The 18,364-nt window shown below is 36.9% G+C and overlaps 1 protein-coding gene across 2 annotated transcripts; it reads right to left on the bottom strand.

Annotated features, from left to right (window-relative positions):
* Positions 1–6,129: 6,129 nt before the first annotated feature.
* On the bottom strand, positions 6,130–17,030 carry LOC110455670 (luc7-like protein 3). 2 transcript variants are annotated; one of them, XM_021505931.1, is made up of 11 exons: positions 16,878–17,030; positions 16,159–16,225; positions 15,849–15,888; positions 15,552–15,690; positions 15,087–15,164; positions 13,544–13,639; positions 11,632–11,802; positions 11,148–11,362; positions 10,708–10,958; positions 10,125–10,296; positions 6,130–6,577 (listed from the first exon to the last, which is right to left on the bottom strand). In XM_021505931.1, exons 1-10 carry the CDS (start codon positions 16,980–16,982, stop codon positions 10,169–10,171), a joined length of 1,290 nt encoding a protein of 429 aa, XP_021361606.1. In that variant the 5' UTR covers positions 16,983–17,030; the 3' UTR covers positions 6,130–6,577; positions 10,125–10,168. The 2 variants fall into 2 exon arrangements, with proteins under 2 accessions (XP_021361606.1, XP_021361607.1); XM_021505932.1 differs by lacking the exon at positions 6,130–6,577 and adding an exon at positions 7,518–7,867.
* Positions 17,031–18,364: the final 1,334 nt, after the last annotated feature.

Genomic DNA, 18,364 nt, shown 5'->3' with positions numbered 1-18,364 from the left:
TTCTTCTCAATAACCAAAAGGCCCAGGGTACTGATATTGGGCCTGTAGCATGCTGGGATGAAGGACTATCAAGTTTGTTCAACTGAATGACCTTGACCAACTTTCAAGGTCACAGGGGTCAAATGTCGTAAAATCTTCAAGCGACTTCTTTTCAATAAGCAAAAGGGCCAGGGTACTGAAATTGGGCCTGTAGCATGCTGGGATGAAGGATTACCATGTTAGTTCAAATGAATGACCTTGATCCACTTTCAACCTAATGTCCTTGTTCGACAATCAAGGTCAGAGGCGTCATATGTTTAAATCTTTTAATAGGTTCTTATGAAATCTTAAGATTACAAGTGTTAGATTAATAACAGGTGAGCGATGCAGGCCCATTGGGCCTCTTGTTAAATGATAGGCATCAAACTTTGTATATAGGTGCATCACTGGGTTGCGGGTGTCATGGTGACCAAACTTATAAACAAGTTTGTCCAGTAAGTTTAGTAAGTAAATACGATGCAATTTGAGTACATATTAATACTTGCGCTGTGTATCGTGTGTAATAGTATATGTGCCTGTGTCGGGTAATGTACCTGTGTTATCATTGTGACGTATGAGAGGTGGGTGTAAGTATTGGCTGAGAGTGACATTTTGACCTTTGACCCTGTCATTGCATGTGAAGAGCCTTACCTGGGCTCTGCCCAGGTGAGTTAATTCACTCAACACCAACCCTTGGCTTGGAATAGACGCATTTGAATGGCCTGTGTGCTTTACTGCCACAGTGCAAGGTAAGTCTTCTATTAAATTTAAAATTATATCAAACAAACTATTACTTCAGTTTAACAAATTATTAAATAAAGTACTTGGATTTTATAATTTGTTGCATTTGAAATATATTGCTGTAAAATATCTGAGGCTATAAGTTAAATTAGGGTACACGTGGTCAGGTTCTATGTTATGCAAGTTTCTGAAATAAAATATAATAATATATTATTAATCTACAAGTAATGTCTAAGTTTTAATATATGTGGATATGGTTATACGTTTACATGTGTCCGTATATGTACACTTTCGGGGAACCGTCTCCGTTTACGAGTGTGAATGTATAATAAATAAACTGTCATCTGTGTGTACTTTAGCCTATGGGTTAATATATATTCATACCAGAAGTAACCCACACATACTCGTGTGACACGGATTTGAGGGATATGCTATGCAGCCACCAGGTATTACAGGGGTCGACACTAACACTAGTCCTTGACTAGTAGATACTAGCAAGAACTAGTCAATCACCTAACCTGTCAATTTTTTCCAAAACATTTGCCATATTTTTATGGCAGTTACTTCAAGATACACTACAGTTGATTACTTTAGATGTTTCGTGCTGTAGATCGCGATGTTTCCTTGCAGGATAATGAAATTTACAATTAAGGTAACCGAGTTTGACTTTTAACCATAATCCCCATTTGGGCCCCACCCCTACAGCCCCTGGGGATGGGGCAGGATTAATAGAATCTATCACCTCCTTGGGGATGATTGATTATTTTTCTCTTACCCTGTTCACCTGTAGTGAATTATCTGCATATTGTTGTGTTAACGTTTCAGGCTAAATTCATTGTCTTGTTTAAGTGACGTCGTACCATTGTTATGAATAGGGGAATCCCCCCGTCTCAAACCTAGGGCGAGACGAAAACTCACCGTTAAAAGAGTGGATACACCTGTCCGTGGTAAGAGAACTTGTATCTCGTACCATCTAATTGTCATCTGGCATCATAATCATTCCAACCAAGTTAGAATTATTTCCTGCTGAAAATGGACAAAATATACCAAAAAGTGTTATTTCCCTATATAAACTAGTTAATTTGACCCCCTCCTCCCAAAAGGAGAACTGATGGCCCGGGAGTACTGAAATTTACAATTTAAACAAAGACCCTGATGATCTTTTTATACGACCGTCAAATTTGACAGTATATTATGTGGGGGTGTCCGTCCGTCCGGCGTAAACTTTTGTTTGTCCGGCAATCTTCTCCTACATTTTTCAACGGATCTCTTTGAAACTTGGTATACATTATAATCATGATATGAAGTTGTGTCTCCCATAAAAGAATTTTGATTCAATAATTTTTGCAAAAGTTATTGCCCTTTATTCATTTCAGTATTTGTTTTTTGTCCTTAGATTTTCTCCTACATTTTCTATAGCATGTCAGCTAACCACTCTTAGAATGATGCAGATCTTTTTTCAATGTAAGAAAGTATATAACACTATATGGTATTGGATGGGCGTTTTTTGTTCCGCCCCGCAGTACTCGTGTTGTACATGCAGAGAAATTGGCTGTAGTACCTCTGAATCTGGCCATACATTTTCAACTTCTCAAGAACCAGTGGATGGAATTTTTTCAAACTTAGTCAGAATCATCCTTGGTAGATGAGGCTACAAAATTGTAAAATTGGGATTCCTACCCCAACCCCTGGGGTCGGGGTGGGGCCCCAAAGGGAAAATTAACCAATATTTCAAAATTCTTCTTCTCCAGACTCCGAGGTAATCCAATCAATTTCAGTGCATGGATAGAAAGATCATCAGGAGCTTTATAGGACCCCTGAGCCATCTGTTCCCCCTTAGGGAGGGGGTAAAGTTTACTATAATTTATATAGGTAAATAACACTTTTGGGTATATTTTATCCATTTTCAGCAGAAAATTATTCAAACTTGGTCAGAATCATCTTTAGTGGATGAGGGAGGGTATTACATTGTAAAATTGGAATTCCTGCCCCATCCCCAGGGGCCCCAAAGGGAACATTTACCAATATTTTCAAATTCTTATCCTTTCATGACATGACAAGAATTGTATTTCACTTAGTTTACATGCTGATTTCCACTTCACATCTAAACAATAAAATAAAGCTACCAGTACTTGGGCCTTTTGCTGAAATATTTGTTAATTTTCCCTTTTAGGCCCTGCCCTGGCCCCTGAGGTTTGGGTAGGAATCCCAATTTTACATTTTGATACAATCTTTCTCCAAGGATGATTCTCAAAAAGTAAGAATAATTTCCTACTAAAAATTAACAAACTGTACCCAAAAGTGTTATTTCCCTATATAAACTTTACCCCCTCCCCAAGGGAGAAAGGATAGCCTGGGGTTACTGAAATTAAAGCCCCTGATGATCTTTCCATCCATGCAGAGAAATTGACTGTAGATCAGAAATCCAATATGGCCACAATGGCCGCCATTTTGAAAACTATTTCAAACTACTGAAACTTAATTGGAATTATTAGGAATTATCGACTCATGGTCCTGACAAAGTGTTGTTCTTTTTGGGTCGATCAGAAATCCAATACGGCCGCCATTTTGAAACAAGAGGCCCAGAGGGCCTGTATCGCTCACCTGGATATCTAAGCAATCATGGCAAAATATTCTCCAAATGAGATTCAAGGGAATATGCCAGACCCCAAGGCCATGTAGCATATCTGTATTAGATTTTTCATGCCCAGCTATTTTATGTATGGTTATGGGGTGGGGATCTCAACTGCTTCCAAGCTGTGACTCAGAAACTAGGTCCCTAGGGTTGTGGCCAGACCCTAGGATCAATTCTAATATCATGACTGCATTTGTCTCTTTATGCCCAGCATTTGTATATATAGTTTTGGGGTGGGATCTCAACCGTTTCAAAGTTATGACCCAGGGGTTAAGTCTGCAAGGGTGGGGTGGGGCAGACCCTGGGGTCAATTCTAATATGACTGCATTCTTCTCTTTATGCCCAACAATATTGTATATATAGTTTTGGGGTGGGGATCTTAACCCCTGGGTCATAACTTTGAAATGGTTAAGTCTGCAAGGGTGGGGTGGGGCAGACCCTGGGGTCAATTCTAATATGACTGCATTCTTCTCTTTATGCCCAACAATATTGTATATATAGTTTTGGGGTTAAATCTCTAAGAATGGGGCAGTCCCCAAGGCCATCCTGGAAGCATATGTGCATTCATCTCTTTATACTCAGCAATTGTATATATGGTTATAGGATGGGGATCTCAACCAGTTCCCAGCTGTGACAAAGAAACTAGGTCCCTAGGGGTTTGGTCAGACCCCAGGGTATATTCTAATATAATGGCTGCATTCGTCTCTTTATGCCCAGCGTTTGTATATGTAGTTTTGGGGTCGGGATCACAACCGTTTTTAAGTTATGGCCTAGGGACTATGTCTCCAAGGGTGGGGCCAGACCCTAGGGCCATCCTGGAAGCAAATGTGCATTCTTCTCTTTATACTCAGCAATTGTATATATGGTTATATGGTGGGGATCTCGACCATTTCCAAGTAATCAACTTTTTTTGGCCCCACCCCTTAGCCCGTCGGCCCCACCATTTGTACAATTTTGAATCCCCACCACCTAGGGATGCTTCCAGTCAAATATGGTTGATATATATCTCTTAGTTCAAGAGAACCCTTTTTGGCCCCACCCCTCAGCCACCTGGGGGGTCAGCCACACCATATTTACAATTTTGAATCCCTGCCTCCCATGAATGCTTTTGATTAAATATGATCGATATCCAGTGCATAGTTCTACAAAAGAAGTCGTTTGTAGCAATATAGCCAAATTGTCCCCTTTTGGGCCCGCCCCTCAGCCAAACCATTTGTACAATTTTGAATCTCCACCACCTAGGGAGGCTTCCAGTCAAATATGGTTGATATCCATCTCTTAGTTCCAGAGGAGAAGTCGCTTGAAGCAATATAGCCAAATTGCCCCGCCCCTCAGCCCCACCATTTGTACAATTTTGAATCCCCACCACATAGGGATGCTTCCAGTCACATTTAGTTAAATTCCAATCAGTGGTCAAGAAGAAGTCGTTTAAAGAAATTGTTGACCGACGGACTGTGGCATAAGCTCACCCTTGGTCCTTCGGACCAGGTAATCTAAAAACAATTTCAAACTTTAAGTCAAGTTCTGCTGGGCTGATTGAACTGAAACTTGGTAGGAATGATCAACTCATGGTACTGCCAAAGTGTTGTTACTTTTCGGGTCCACCAGAAATTCAATATGGCCGTCATTTTGAAAAACTATATCAAATTTAAAGTCAAGTTCTGCTAGGCCGATTGAACTGAAACTTTGTAGGAATGATCGACTCATGGTCCTGACAAAGTGTTGTTATTTTTCGGGTCGATCAGAAATCCAATAAGGCCCGGGTTAGGTATCCCAATCTTACAATTCTGTAGCCTCATCTACCACGGTTGATTTTGACCAAGTTTGGAAAAATTCTATCCACTGGTTCTTAAGTCGAAAATGTAAAAAGTTTTTTTCCATTCACTGGTTCTTGAAAAGAAGTCGAAAATGTAAAAAGTTTACGGACGACAAAAGACGGAAAGCGATCAGAATAGGTCACTTGAGCAAAGCTCAGGTGACCTAAAAAGTTGGTGTATTAGCCGCAGGTCCGTGGCTTTTTTTCTCTGTCCTTGAATACACACAAACCAATTAATCCGAGATGGTAACTATTCTAATGTGTCAAATTTGAAGAGATTTTTCTTTCTTCTCTAGTTCAGAAAAAACAGGTATTAAAGCAATACAGGCCCAATGAGCTTTTCTCTAGCTCACATGATTGCTAATGTGAGGTATTGCTGTCTGTCCTTGTGTGTGAAGAATTAACATTTTGGACTTCTTCAGAACCTCTCAACTGATTGACCTTGACCTTGTACAAATATTCCTTGTGCTGATCCGAAAATCCAAGATGACCTATTTCAACTGTTTCTCAAGAATAGCTCCACTTTTCAACTTCTTGTGCGGATAAAAAAAATAATCAAAGATGACTACTAAAGCCTCAGAATCACCAAGATATTTATTATTTGAACTTGTTTTAGTGTTAATGCCCTTTGGGCCTCTTGTTGAAATCAAACTGGCTGATGGCTTCCTCTTTAAATCCTATTCAGATTAAGACTGAACTTAATAAAAACTTGATGTTCAACGGAATGGAAACAGTATGTGAGATTCTACTACAGCGATAATGTGGTAACCTCGACTTGCTGAGAAAATATTAGTTGTCTTCTCTTCCTGACCTTGCTCCAAACATTTCTTGACTGAACAAATAGCAATTTTGAACATTTCCTGCATGTTCTGTGGTAGGTACAAGAATTCTTGCATAAATAACAAATTCAACAACAGCATTGATTCGTGGACTTTATTTTCATCTTATTGTTTAGTAGTATCCATTTACATGAACAGGTTCAATTGATAATTTATACATCAAGTAACAACGGAGAACTAAACGTATAGAATGTTTTGGACAAATTAATTACACGACGCCAAAGTTGCCATGAACGGAGATAATGACAAAATAATATTCTCCAATAACAATATGCGTTTATATGTACAGTTTTTTCTGTCTCTTTAATAACAAAGTCTTGAACGAAATTGTGATTATCTTATAAACAATCATCAACATACATATAACATACCTCAAAATAGGAACAGATAATACATATGTTAACCAACAAAGAGAGAATAGCAGTTCAAGAGATCTGTCCATCTGCCATTCAGCATCAACGGTTAGACTCCTCCCCGAAACAACGGTATGGCACCGGGCTACTTCACTATCGACTTCTGAACAAATATCTGAAAAATGCAAAAATAAGAAAAACGTAAATTAGAAAACATTAATTTTATGTATTATATTCAAAGTTAAATTGTTGCAATCTCCCAACAACACTTTCCCACCAATTGTTCAAAGGGCTCTTCTCCAGAGCCAAACACTAGCTTATCGGTATCATACACTCGATCAATTTCATTTAAATTTGCTTAGAATTTTTTTTGTTTCATTATTCTGATATTTCCAAAATACCCCCCCCCTTATTTTCCAAAATCAAATATTTTTTATCAGGCCTTGATTAGGTATATTTTCATTTTCTGTTGGAATACTGTGAGGAGCCTTTTGAACAAATACTCTGATTCAACCACGGTAAGCAATGGAACTGTCTGTAACGGTCATGTTGAGTGATTTACCAACCACCAGATTTTACCTGTGTAAATGGACTTAACCATTTCACCCCTATGAAATTTTAATACACTCTACTATGCATTAATCTGGACGAGCCCATTATGGTCTAAAGTGGCAAAAGGATTAACCTAGACATGATTATAAAGGATGGGCCGATTAAATCTTCATGAGCTGTCTGCTTTTCACAGGTAAATGACAGTAGAAAATATAGAAGCTTGCTGGTGTGGGGCGACACTTTGTTGATCATTACTACACTGTAACTTCCCTCCTATTGTCATGGTTTTTTTCTATGAAATTCATTTACCAAATTTCCTTGTGTTAATTTTATAATAAACAACTACCGGTAGTACCAGGTACACCAACCAATCAACCTCTTTAATATTTTTTTCTGGATGTTGCAACATTTCAACACCAGTTAGAATACTTAACATCAACTGGGCACAACACATTTTTTAACATGCATCGATTTTATCACCAAAAAAGTACTGTTTAAAAAAAAAATGGCTTCAAATCTTTTTGTGGGCATTTTATGATGAGAATATTCTCAAAAAAATCAAAATCTTGTATCAGCGTACTTCGAACCGACACTGGAAACTCTGCAATAAACAGATATTATACAAGGCACAAACAACGGCCTCATTTAGGGGCACAAACAACGGCCTCGTTTAGGTTTGCATAGGCAACTGTATTCCCAAGCTGTACCTGAAATTAAGACCCCTAAACATGATAAAAGACATCCCCAGCAAAGCAGTACAGTGTATTACATAGAGGGAACCAGCAAGTATTGGGAAGTCATACCTGTTACATTACACAGATGAGCATGAGGGGAGTAGTTTTCATTCACAATCCTGTTTCTTTATATTGCTTTCCCTTCTCCACAGTAGTTTTGCTATTGTAATTGAAGGCCACTGAAATCAGAAGTATTGTGCACATGTCTTTTAAGAGTAGTTTTTTTCCGTAAGATGTCAAATGTACATGCACGAAGCTGGCAGCTATGGCCAAGGTGTTGCCCGAGCCATGGCCGCGCTCTCTCACCACTACTCTTACTTGACAATGCTGTGGAATCTGGGAAACGTGTCGCCTGCTGTCCACCACAGGAGTTGGTTCGGATCATGACAAAACGTTATGTTTCCACTAACCTTAATTCAACTCAGGATCAGCTCAAATCATTGGCAGACTTACTAGAGCTTTCACTAACCTCAAAATTCCATTTTCCTGTCTCGGAGACAACAAAATCCTCAAAATCCTCTAGATCTCCAACATGTAGGGAGATGTGACTCGTAAAAACATGAACAAAACATCACAGACATCTAGTGATGAACATTCATCAACCAACCTTTATACGAATCAATTGTTCTGCCAACAGCAAATGCTTACAAAAGCTGGCAAAGCCTAAACCCACAACAGACAACAACACCTTGTACACAACTCGCCTCGAGGTACGGCTATTTAAAAACACTGTACAACAGGATAGTAGCACTAACCTCCATTTCTACGAAGTGCAGATCTTCCTCTCCTAATGTTGCAGATTATACTTTTTAGCCATNGTTAACGGACGAGGGACGACGGACGACGACGGACGAAAACGGATAGCAATAGGTCACTTGAGCTAAAGCTCAGGTGACCTAAAAATTATACAAGATATCTTCGTCACGGTACAGAGCAGAATTTTCCACTGTAGCGCTACCATCAGTCTCTACAAGAGCGGATCTTCATCTTGGTTCAAAGCAGAATATCAATTGTATCAAAACACTAACCTCGGTCTCTACAAGAGCAGATTGTCTTCCTGGCACACAGGAGAATTTGAAATGTAGCACTGGCCACGATGTGTACTAAACATCTCCCTCGAGTGACACTGCACAATATAAACTGCATCACTAACCTCTGTTATCGGAGCAGATCTTTCAGACAAGAATGGTGATCGGGTCAGTAACAAATATCGTAAAAATCCACACTAACCTGCGTTGTGTATCTGCCATTTCTGGTGACTATTTCCAGCCTTTTTTTAAAATTTATTTATACATTTAAAATGTCATTTTAATATCCATAAACAGAGGAACCAAAATTATTTTCCTTTGTTTTCAATATCTTTTAAACGAAAGTCAAATTTAAATGATGTCTTCTGTTTTGTTCCCCCTCCCAAACAAATTTCCAACTGTTCCACATTTCTATATCAGTTTACATAATTTTACCTCTCAAATATCAGCATCAACATCCAGGAGTGTGACTCAAATGATTATAGATCTTACCTGTTTCTCAAGGTGACTGATGTCAATAGATATATGACCGTTTAAAAAATCTTAAAAATACGTACAACAATTAATGTCTATATTTAAAGCGAAAAAAAATAAAAAATCTTGCATATTCACTTTTGGAAAGATGAAATGCACAATAAAATTCTTTATGACTTCAATTGTTCATATCCTAGGTGATTCATACATAAAATAATAATAATAATAATAAAAAAAACAAGTTATGTAAAAATTAAAATTATAAAAATACATTATATATTAGACATTGAGTTTTATTTTTTTCACCACTCACCTTGCATTTGGTATAGCAACAAATACACGATGAAATTGTTTATACGCTCTGTAAGGATGTCGGCAAATAGCTTGGTCGGCAGCAAGCCTTGGATTGATTTCATATATAAAAGGTGGAAAATTGAATACAAATCATTCAAAGTTTATCTGACACTTAAGATTCTAGTCCAGCGTTTTAATTTATTCCACCCCTAGTACCAACTGGAACATTTCTTTCAACCTTAATTTCTTATGATTAACGGAACAGATTTTTTTTTGTCTGAAACAAATTCATACTTCGATGATCTTGATTTTGAAGTAGATATTTGTATCACGTTGATTACAAAAGTTTTTTTGTTTTTTGTTTGCAATTCAAAACAAAACTGACGACAATATTTTACTGATTGATCAATTTGTTTTGTATGTCTTATTTCTGGTATCTGCAATTAATTTTGTTTCTGACAAAGATGTATGCCCTAGTTCCCTGAAACTGATTCAGTAACAATTACCAAATTTCGCATCTACAATCACGCTGTTCCTGCACTTACCTGCATTGCATGGTATTACCTATTTTCAATCTCAATCATTGGTCAGTTCTCTGGTCAACTTTGACCTCTTCATCACTGGACACTAGTTAACTTACCTTGATTGTTGAAAACTGACAGCAAATATTGTGTCACCTCTAAATCAGTCTTTGCTTTCCTCTGTAACGGTATTTTGTGCATGCTCGTCTTTTCTATTGGACGACGTGTCCTCTTTGGATTTCTCCTGTGCGACAGGGCCATCTCTGTCTCTAGAACGGGATTTCGTCTTTCCTGAAAAATAATAATAATCGCATGCATTTAAGTTCAACCATGTAAATATGGTATTAAATGTACATGATAAATTAAAGCTACTGCTGATTTTTACACTTGTTTCCGCATAAATATTTCTCATATCAACGTCATTAAGCTGTCTCTTCTTACAGGTAATCAAGAATGATCTAATAGATCGATTTCAAATTGACACTAAAATATTAATACTTTGATTATAATTAACCATAATAAAGAGGATTTTCTTATATTAACACAATCACTTGAAAATTTCAAATACCAAACACTTACCATTATACTATATCTTAGTTGACATAATAACTTTTCTTCATGTTTTAGCTATTTATATTTTAATCTAACATACATATATATATAATTCGTCGGTAAATTACCCAGAATTCTATGAGTTCTTACCTTTATCTCTATCTTTCCTGTCTCTACTCCTCTTAGACCGGTCCCGAGAACTGCGGTCCTTATCCCGCGACCTTTCTTTACTGCGGGACCGACGGCGAGAATCTTTATCACGTGACCTTCTGTCTCGGCTCCTCGACTTCCTGGAGCGTGACCTTGACCTAGAGCGGCGGTTACGAGAGGACCTGTGACGATCCCTTGAACGACTCCTAGATCTACGTTTCTGGCGACTTCTACTTCGTGATCGTCTGTGTCTAAAACAAACAGGCATTTAAGATCTCGTCAGGTATATCACATTTAGTATCCAATTAACCTTAATTAATAACTTCGAAATTCAATCCATGTTTAATATTGATGTATAAAAGAACATGGCTTAATTTAAGAAGATGGTAAGTTTGAAAAACAATTATAACCATTTCTGTACTATTTTATTTTGTACTTACCTATCGCGATCACGGCTCCTAGAGCGTTTCTTTCTTCTTTCTTCTCTTTCCTTTTCTCTCTCTTTTTCCCTCTCTCTTTCACGTTCCTTTTCCTTTTCTTCTCTTTCTTTCTCTCGTTGACGACGTTCTTCTCTTTCCTTTTCCCTCTCTTTCTCGCGGTCTTCTCTCTCCTTTTGGTATCTAGCTTCTCTTTCCTCTTCCTCATTTACCCTTTTCTGAAAAAGCAAAGGATCTGATCAAACAATGGTTAAATTTTCCCATTTTTTCTTCAAGTAAGGAAAGGACATGCATTATAAATGCTGATTAGTCATTTTGGAACATATTTTTGGTACAGTATATGGGATTTGCTTCCAACAAAACGACAAATTGATGAATTTGTAACTCTAAAGACTTTACAACTACAGTACAGTGAAATGATAATCTGATCGGAGTGTTAAGAACAGCGACAAGCAGTTTGACATATGGTCAGTGGTTGTATACTCACCATTTTCTTGCCCTCCACATAGGCCCTAATGCGTGCATATCCAGCATGTTGTTTGCCCATCAAGTGTTCATCAATGCGCTGCTGGACATCGCCCACCACTAGCAGAGCCCCACACACTGAGCATACCTCCATTGTCTTCTCCGGCTCATTAGACTGAGTTGCCAGCTTATTCTACAGTACAAGTTACAACATTATACATATTTACCAGAGTGATACAAATGGATAAATTTGGATTGTTTCAGTACGATGGTGTTCAAATAAAGAAAAAATTATGACTTAACTCATTCACCCCTGAAGACACATTTGAACTCTTCCAATTCAAAGGTTGGAATAGTTCATTATGAAATTTCAGGGGTGAATGAGTTAAGAGTACTAAAAAGATGTGAAGATATACAATAAATATATCAAAAATTTGATGCCAGATGGCTTTCTTATTGAAACTTTGTGCCATATTCCATGTATTTTTGGAGTTTTACAGTATGTATTAAGCTTAACCCTTTCACTACTGTGGACAGCAATGGACTCGTCCATATCAATGGATGGTAGAGCCTATTGAAGTTACATAGGGATGAAAGGGTTAAAGTTATTTTTCACATACAATAATGTTTAACTCAACTGTGTTTATAGTACCAGGGCTCATCCTGGACCTAAAAATTCAGTAGCCATTTTTTTTTAACAGTAACCAAACTTTCTCAGCCTCCAACCGTCACGCACATCTTCCATTTATAAATGTTAAATTCTCTTTGCCCAAAGATTCTCTAGAACAAGGTTGGTTAAAATCCCTTCAACAGTACAGAAGGAGAAGGAACTTAAATGTTTTCCTCTATTTCCCCTAATGGCCCCCACCCATCTGCCCCAAAGAAGGGGGTCCACACACCTCAGTTTATACAAAATTGATTCTTTTGTCCCTAAGCATGCTTCAGACTGCATTTGGTTTATATCCCTTCACTTGTATAGTAGGACAAAAATATTCCTCTATTTCCCCTATGCCCCCAGAGGGGCTACCCCCTCCGTTTATACAAACTTGAGACTCCTTTGGCCAAAGATGCTCTAGAACAAATTTGGTCAAAATACTTCCATCGGTTGAGAAGAAGATTTTTAAAGATTCACCTATTTTCCCCCTATTTGGTCCCACCCCTCTGTTTATACAAAACTGAGAACCCTTTAACCAATGATGCTTCAGACCAAATTTGGTCAAAATCCCTTCATCGGTACAAAAGGAGAAGGATCTTTAATGTTTTCCTCCATTTCCCATAATGGGTCCCACCCATCTGCCCCAAAGAAGAAGCCCACATGCTTCAGTTTATACTAAATTGATTCTTTTGTCCCTAAGCATGCTTCAGACTGCCCTTCTGCCCCCAGAGGAGCCACACCCTCCGTTTATACAAATTTAAGGCTCCTTTGTCAAAAGATGCTCTAGAACAAATTTGATCAAAATCAGACGTCGACTAAATCGATTAATTGGAACACTAGCCGCCGCCAAATGTACGTGTGCTAGACCACCTATGTGTGAGTCGCTTATCAGACTGTTTTCTCATTGTCAATAGGTCATCCAATTAACTTGACCCCAGTGTCCATTAATGTACACAAATTATAACAACTGTTGCCACCTGAAGCTTGATAATTGACTTTACAACTTAGAAAAAAACATTAATTAACTCGCAGTCATAAAGCGTGCACTGATCTGCGACGGCCCTGATTATGTTTACGCAATCAGTGTCAGCCACAATACACACGCGAGTTCACGTTCAAGTAAACAGATCGTTTTCTGTGACAAAGATAGATTTTCCACATTTTTAAAAAGATAGTAGTCAATGAAGTAACCACATCGTACATTTTTTAGTAACAAATAAAAAATAAAAGTAGCCAACAGCCACACAAATATCTAATGGCAAGATTTTAGTAGACTGACCGACTCGCTCTGTTTCCTCTCCTCCCTTAGCTGGTCACAAAGCTTCATGACACCCTGTGCCTCCTCCACCTTCCCTTCACAGCCAAGTTCCTCTGCCTACAAAATAGCAGTATTGTACAATAAATCAGCAATCAGCTAGCTACTTTTAGCAAAATACTTCAGAGAAAAATTAATCTACTGACAATATTTGCCAATTTTTGGAGTTATAGTTATATATTGAGACAGGGTTAGACACTTTTGCTTGCTAGTCCACAGGACTAGTTGAATAGATTATTTACTAGTCCTTCATCAATGTAACTAGTGCTAAGATTTCCTGATAAGGAAACATCGCAATCTACAGTACAAAACATCAAAAGTAATCGACTGTAGGGGACTTAAAATAACTACTGCCATCAAAATATGGTTAAGTTTTATAAAAAAATTGACAATTATCATGAAACATATCTTATTTTAAGCTGTTTTCTAAATTTTAACCCTTAGGCTGCTTCATTGATTTCTATGTAAACGGACACCACTGCTGAATTAATTATTGAAATTTAAATTAATTTACTTGATTTTTCAAATGTGCATAACTTGGAAAATATTTGTTATATGTGAAAAAAAGTCGTTTTGAAAAGTCGGCAGTGTACCCTAGTAATAACCAAAGGTGTGCGAGAGAATTTCAAATCGAAAAAAAAGTCATAAAAATGGCGGACGTGTAGATTGAAGCGATGAATATGATGGTAAACATTTATTCTCCATCGTCACCTACGATGATAATAAAGGTTTTGAAGGGTTTGGCATGGTTGATGTGGAAATACTCGGTGTTACATAATATGTAACTTTCCAGTAAACGGCTTTGTGCTCTACGCAAATAGGAAAATATCGGCGGACCGAGGCGCACATGTCGTCTGCAGGTGAGGCCGAATTGAACATTGACATTGATATGTTTTTAGCCGATTTATTTCTTCAAACTTTTTATCGGTGATTTAATCATAAACTAGACCGTAGCTAAGATATATCTATATGCCGACTGTGACAGTAAATTTATTGAATGGCGACCTGAAACCTGTAGCAAATCACATGCAATTCTTGACGAAATACCTGAACTTTTTACCCGAGAATATCTGTGTAAATATATACAGCGTCTTATGCCAAAAATGAAGTTTATAATCTCTGTTATCATTTGCCAATCACATTTGCAGACGAAAATAATTTTAAAATGATCTTCCTCTTGCTTAAATCCGATTAATTAAAAGTTTCACATTTTCTTACCTTTATCACCACCTGTACAGGTAAATACTGAAGCAACTTTAGAATTGAAAACGTTAATATAAACAAGAGACAACAACGAACAATTTTCATACAACTTTTTTTCACATATAACAATTATTTTCCAAGTTATGCACATTTGAAAAATCAAGTAAATTAATTTAAATGTCAATGATTAATTCAGCAGTGGTGTCCGTTTACATAGAAATCAATGTAGCAGCCTAAGGGTTAAAAAGCACATCTAATATAAAGAATAGAACCTTGAAAAATTAATCTACAAACTATGAATTACCTGTTGTACAAGGTCATTTATCCTTTCTGTCAACATCTGTACTTTTTCCTCTTTGTCTTTGTTCATTTGTCCATTCAGCTATAACACATAAGAAGCACAATAACATTGCTATGCTTGCCATGCAATTTATGTAATTGCAACAGACTTGAAATGGTTCAAACATGTTTAGACACCTAAAGCAACGGACAAGGCCCCATAGATCATCAGAAAGGGCACTAAAAGACCACAACGAACCAGACTCCATCAAGGTATAGATCTATAAATTTTATAGAATACTTGTAGTATACTCCCAAAAAGTACTGTTGCATTTAGTATTACCCCGTTACAACTTTTTCTGTCAAAAATGTGACACTTTCATTGTATTGAAAATAACACTGCTTGTAAGTCATAACAATCATGCACATCAATTACTGTTCTTTAAATGATAATCGATTACCTATAATACATTAAATAAAGATAACATACGTTGCCCTGGGCATTGTTGAGGGCTAGGCGTTGGTGACCTCGGCGAATGCGCCTTTCCACATCAGCAATTAGCCCTTCCAAGTAGCGCTCAAATTCTTCCTCAAAGCCCATGGTTTTTACCCTGGTAGAAGTCTTATACCTGCAAAAATTTAACAACAGAGTTATTTCAAAACCCATACAGGCATTTTTCAAAAATAAGTTACTGATGACAATTTATGAAATAAATGGTACCAAAATAATTTATGTTTATAAGATCCTCAATCAAGGAAAACTCCAAATCAAGACGGTGATACTTACTCTTTTTTAAAGATTTCATCGTGTATCTTCTCACAAGGTCCTGGAAGAGTTAGAAAAGTCACAAAATAAATCATGGTATATGTAAACGTGTGAAAGTCATTGATTTTCATATATATATATTCTTTTAAATTACAAAACCAGCAAAATGAACATTTAATACATCATGAAAAAAAAAAATTGAATGAATACTTATTAAAATTAAGATAAACAGTCAATATATTATATTGTTTTAACAAAATCAGCTGTTAAAACCAATTTTCCATTCAGCTGAGGGTTTAAACAAACATTTACACATGAAATATGACCATACCTAAATCGGCTCTTGTGTTAACAAACAATTCGTGGGGGCAAAAATCCACAAGGAAAAATTTGCAAACCTGAAAAAGATTTAAAGACAAAACACGTTTTAACAGTTACAGTGCATTTTTATAACCCAATGCCATAGATAAGTTTTTGTTCAGTAGCTTGTATTCCTTAGAAGTTAATATAAAATTGTAAGGTTACATCTGTATACAGTAATTTTACTCAAGAATCATTCCAGACCATTTTTGTTGACGTGTACCCAGTGTAGATTTTTGAGATTCATAAATTAAGAATCCACTTTTGTTTACATACACAACCTCTCAGTTATGATCCACTCCACAAGGGTGGAGTATGGGTATGAAGTTGAGTAAATGACACGGTAACAATGTTGTTAATATATGGTCCGCTTGAACTCTCATGCTTGTCCGGGTTTGAAGGGAAAGACAGAAACTAGGCATTGCCCAAAAATGTTTCCGAAAATCAGAGGTTTTATAGGCATTAATAAGTTGCTAAGAGGTTTAAAAGTATAACTATTCCAAGTTTATACTATATGACCATTAGGACATATTGTACTTAATGAAATTCAAAACGATAACAACTCCAGCAACCTAATTTCTGCAAACAAGTCGGAAAACGCACATGGTCTCGTTTTCACAATCACCGGATTAAGTATTTCAATCATCAAAATTGACAACTGTCGGTATTTAATAGTGTCGGATTTATTACCTCGGGGTCTTGCCAATGTAATTCACTTTTCCTCTCGGTTGCGGCTAGATTTCTATCCCGCCCCATGAGCTCGTCCAGCATTTGTGACAATGCATGGGAAGCCATTTTTGCTGTTTGCGGTTTGCGGTGCGATGGTCAGACTAACGCGACACCCCTAGCGGCGGAGAAATATGGGAGATAATCCAAGGACAAACAAATACTCGGCCTTGTAATCGTAGAACTAGCTTTTACTGATTCTTGTCGTAATAGTACGTATCTGCTGTAATGTAAATATTAACTTTAATACACATGTTTTATAACATTTTCTTTTGTGCTGAAATTAACTTCATGAATTTTAAAATAGAAATTTCAAATAAAGGAAATTGTTACGTGTTAAAAATTAAAATTAGTATTGAACCACGCACTTAGATAATTCCGTGATTGAACATATCAGAGACGTATATATATTACATATGTAATATATACGTCTCTGAACAAATAAACTTACATTATGATTAGAATTTTCAAATTAAATTACAACGTACAGTAACTATATCAACTATATCAGTACTGACTTACACTAAATCACAATCAACAGAGACGTTATATTGTAATATATATGCGTCTCTGTTTTTGGGTTAATAAGTTAAGTTGACGAGATATCCGTCGCACGCAGAACAAATATTTAAGATTCACGGTTGTGCAACATGCACTTTAATAATTGTTTAATCAGAGCAGAGACGTATATATATAATACATTATACCATCTCTGATACATATGTCTCTGGTTTAATTAACAATATAACTTTTCTCTTCATATCAAAATGTTTTAAGGCTTTTACTTTGCTGATGACTATGGTGACGTTAATAATCAGTTATGTATACGTGTCGTCATATGTATGAAACACCAAATTAACATATTCAAGTAATTGCACATCATGATCTTCAAATAATTGAATGAATATCTCCAATATTGATTTTTTTGTTCTACCTATCTTGATAGGTGCAATTATTTGAATATATGTTAATTTGGCGTTCCATACATATGGCATTTTCGTCACAGGGTGGCGAATTTGGGTACATGGTGAATAATTTGCCTGCACTCGTGCGAGAACATTAAAAAAAGAATAAAGGACAAGTTCAATATATACGTTTTTGACAGCACAAGCCGAATGCGAGTGTTAACGACTTATCATAGTTTAAATGACGTTATGGCGTTTGCATGAATGCGAAATTGAGCACAGTTAATGTTGTGAAAGTTTGAAATGTTTTATTAATTTAGATGTTTTTTTTCTCTCTCATTGAGCAGCAGGAATGCCGCAACGCAGACCCATGCGGATTTTGAGATCGAATATCTCAGACAGCCTGGGATCATTTTCCAGAGGGTTAATTGAACGAATTTAATAGAGACATTCTACAAACATGTTGTTTTTAATTGAGTTTTTAGCCCACCATCATCTGATGGTGGGCTATTCAAATCACCCTGCGTCCGTGGTCCGTCGTCCGTC

This window comes from Mizuhopecten yessoensis, unplaced genomic scaffold (assembly GCF_002113885.1).
Source record: "Mizuhopecten yessoensis strain PY_sf001 unplaced genomic scaffold, ASM211388v2 scaffold8361, whole genome shotgun sequence".
Lineage (NCBI taxonomy): Eukaryota > Metazoa > Mollusca > Bivalvia > Pectinida > Pectinidae > Mizuhopecten > Mizuhopecten yessoensis.
This window is presented reverse-complemented; position numbering and strand designations above follow the sequence as displayed.

Excerpts from the sequence above, each read along its gene's own strand:
- LOC110455670 (XM_021505931.1), bottom strand. The coding sequence starts at position 16,982 with ATGGCTTCCCATGCATTGTCACAAATGCTGGACGAGCTCATGGGGCGG. Across the intron at positions 13,640-15,086 it reads TAAATGACCTTGTACAACAG|GCAGAGGAACTTGGCTGTGA; the intron begins GTAATTCATAGT and ends GCTATTTTGTAG. Across the intron at positions 11,363-11,631 it reads ATGTGGAGGGCAAGAAAATG|AAAAGGGTAAATGAGGAAGA; the intron begins GTGAGTATACAA and ends TTGCTTTTTCAG.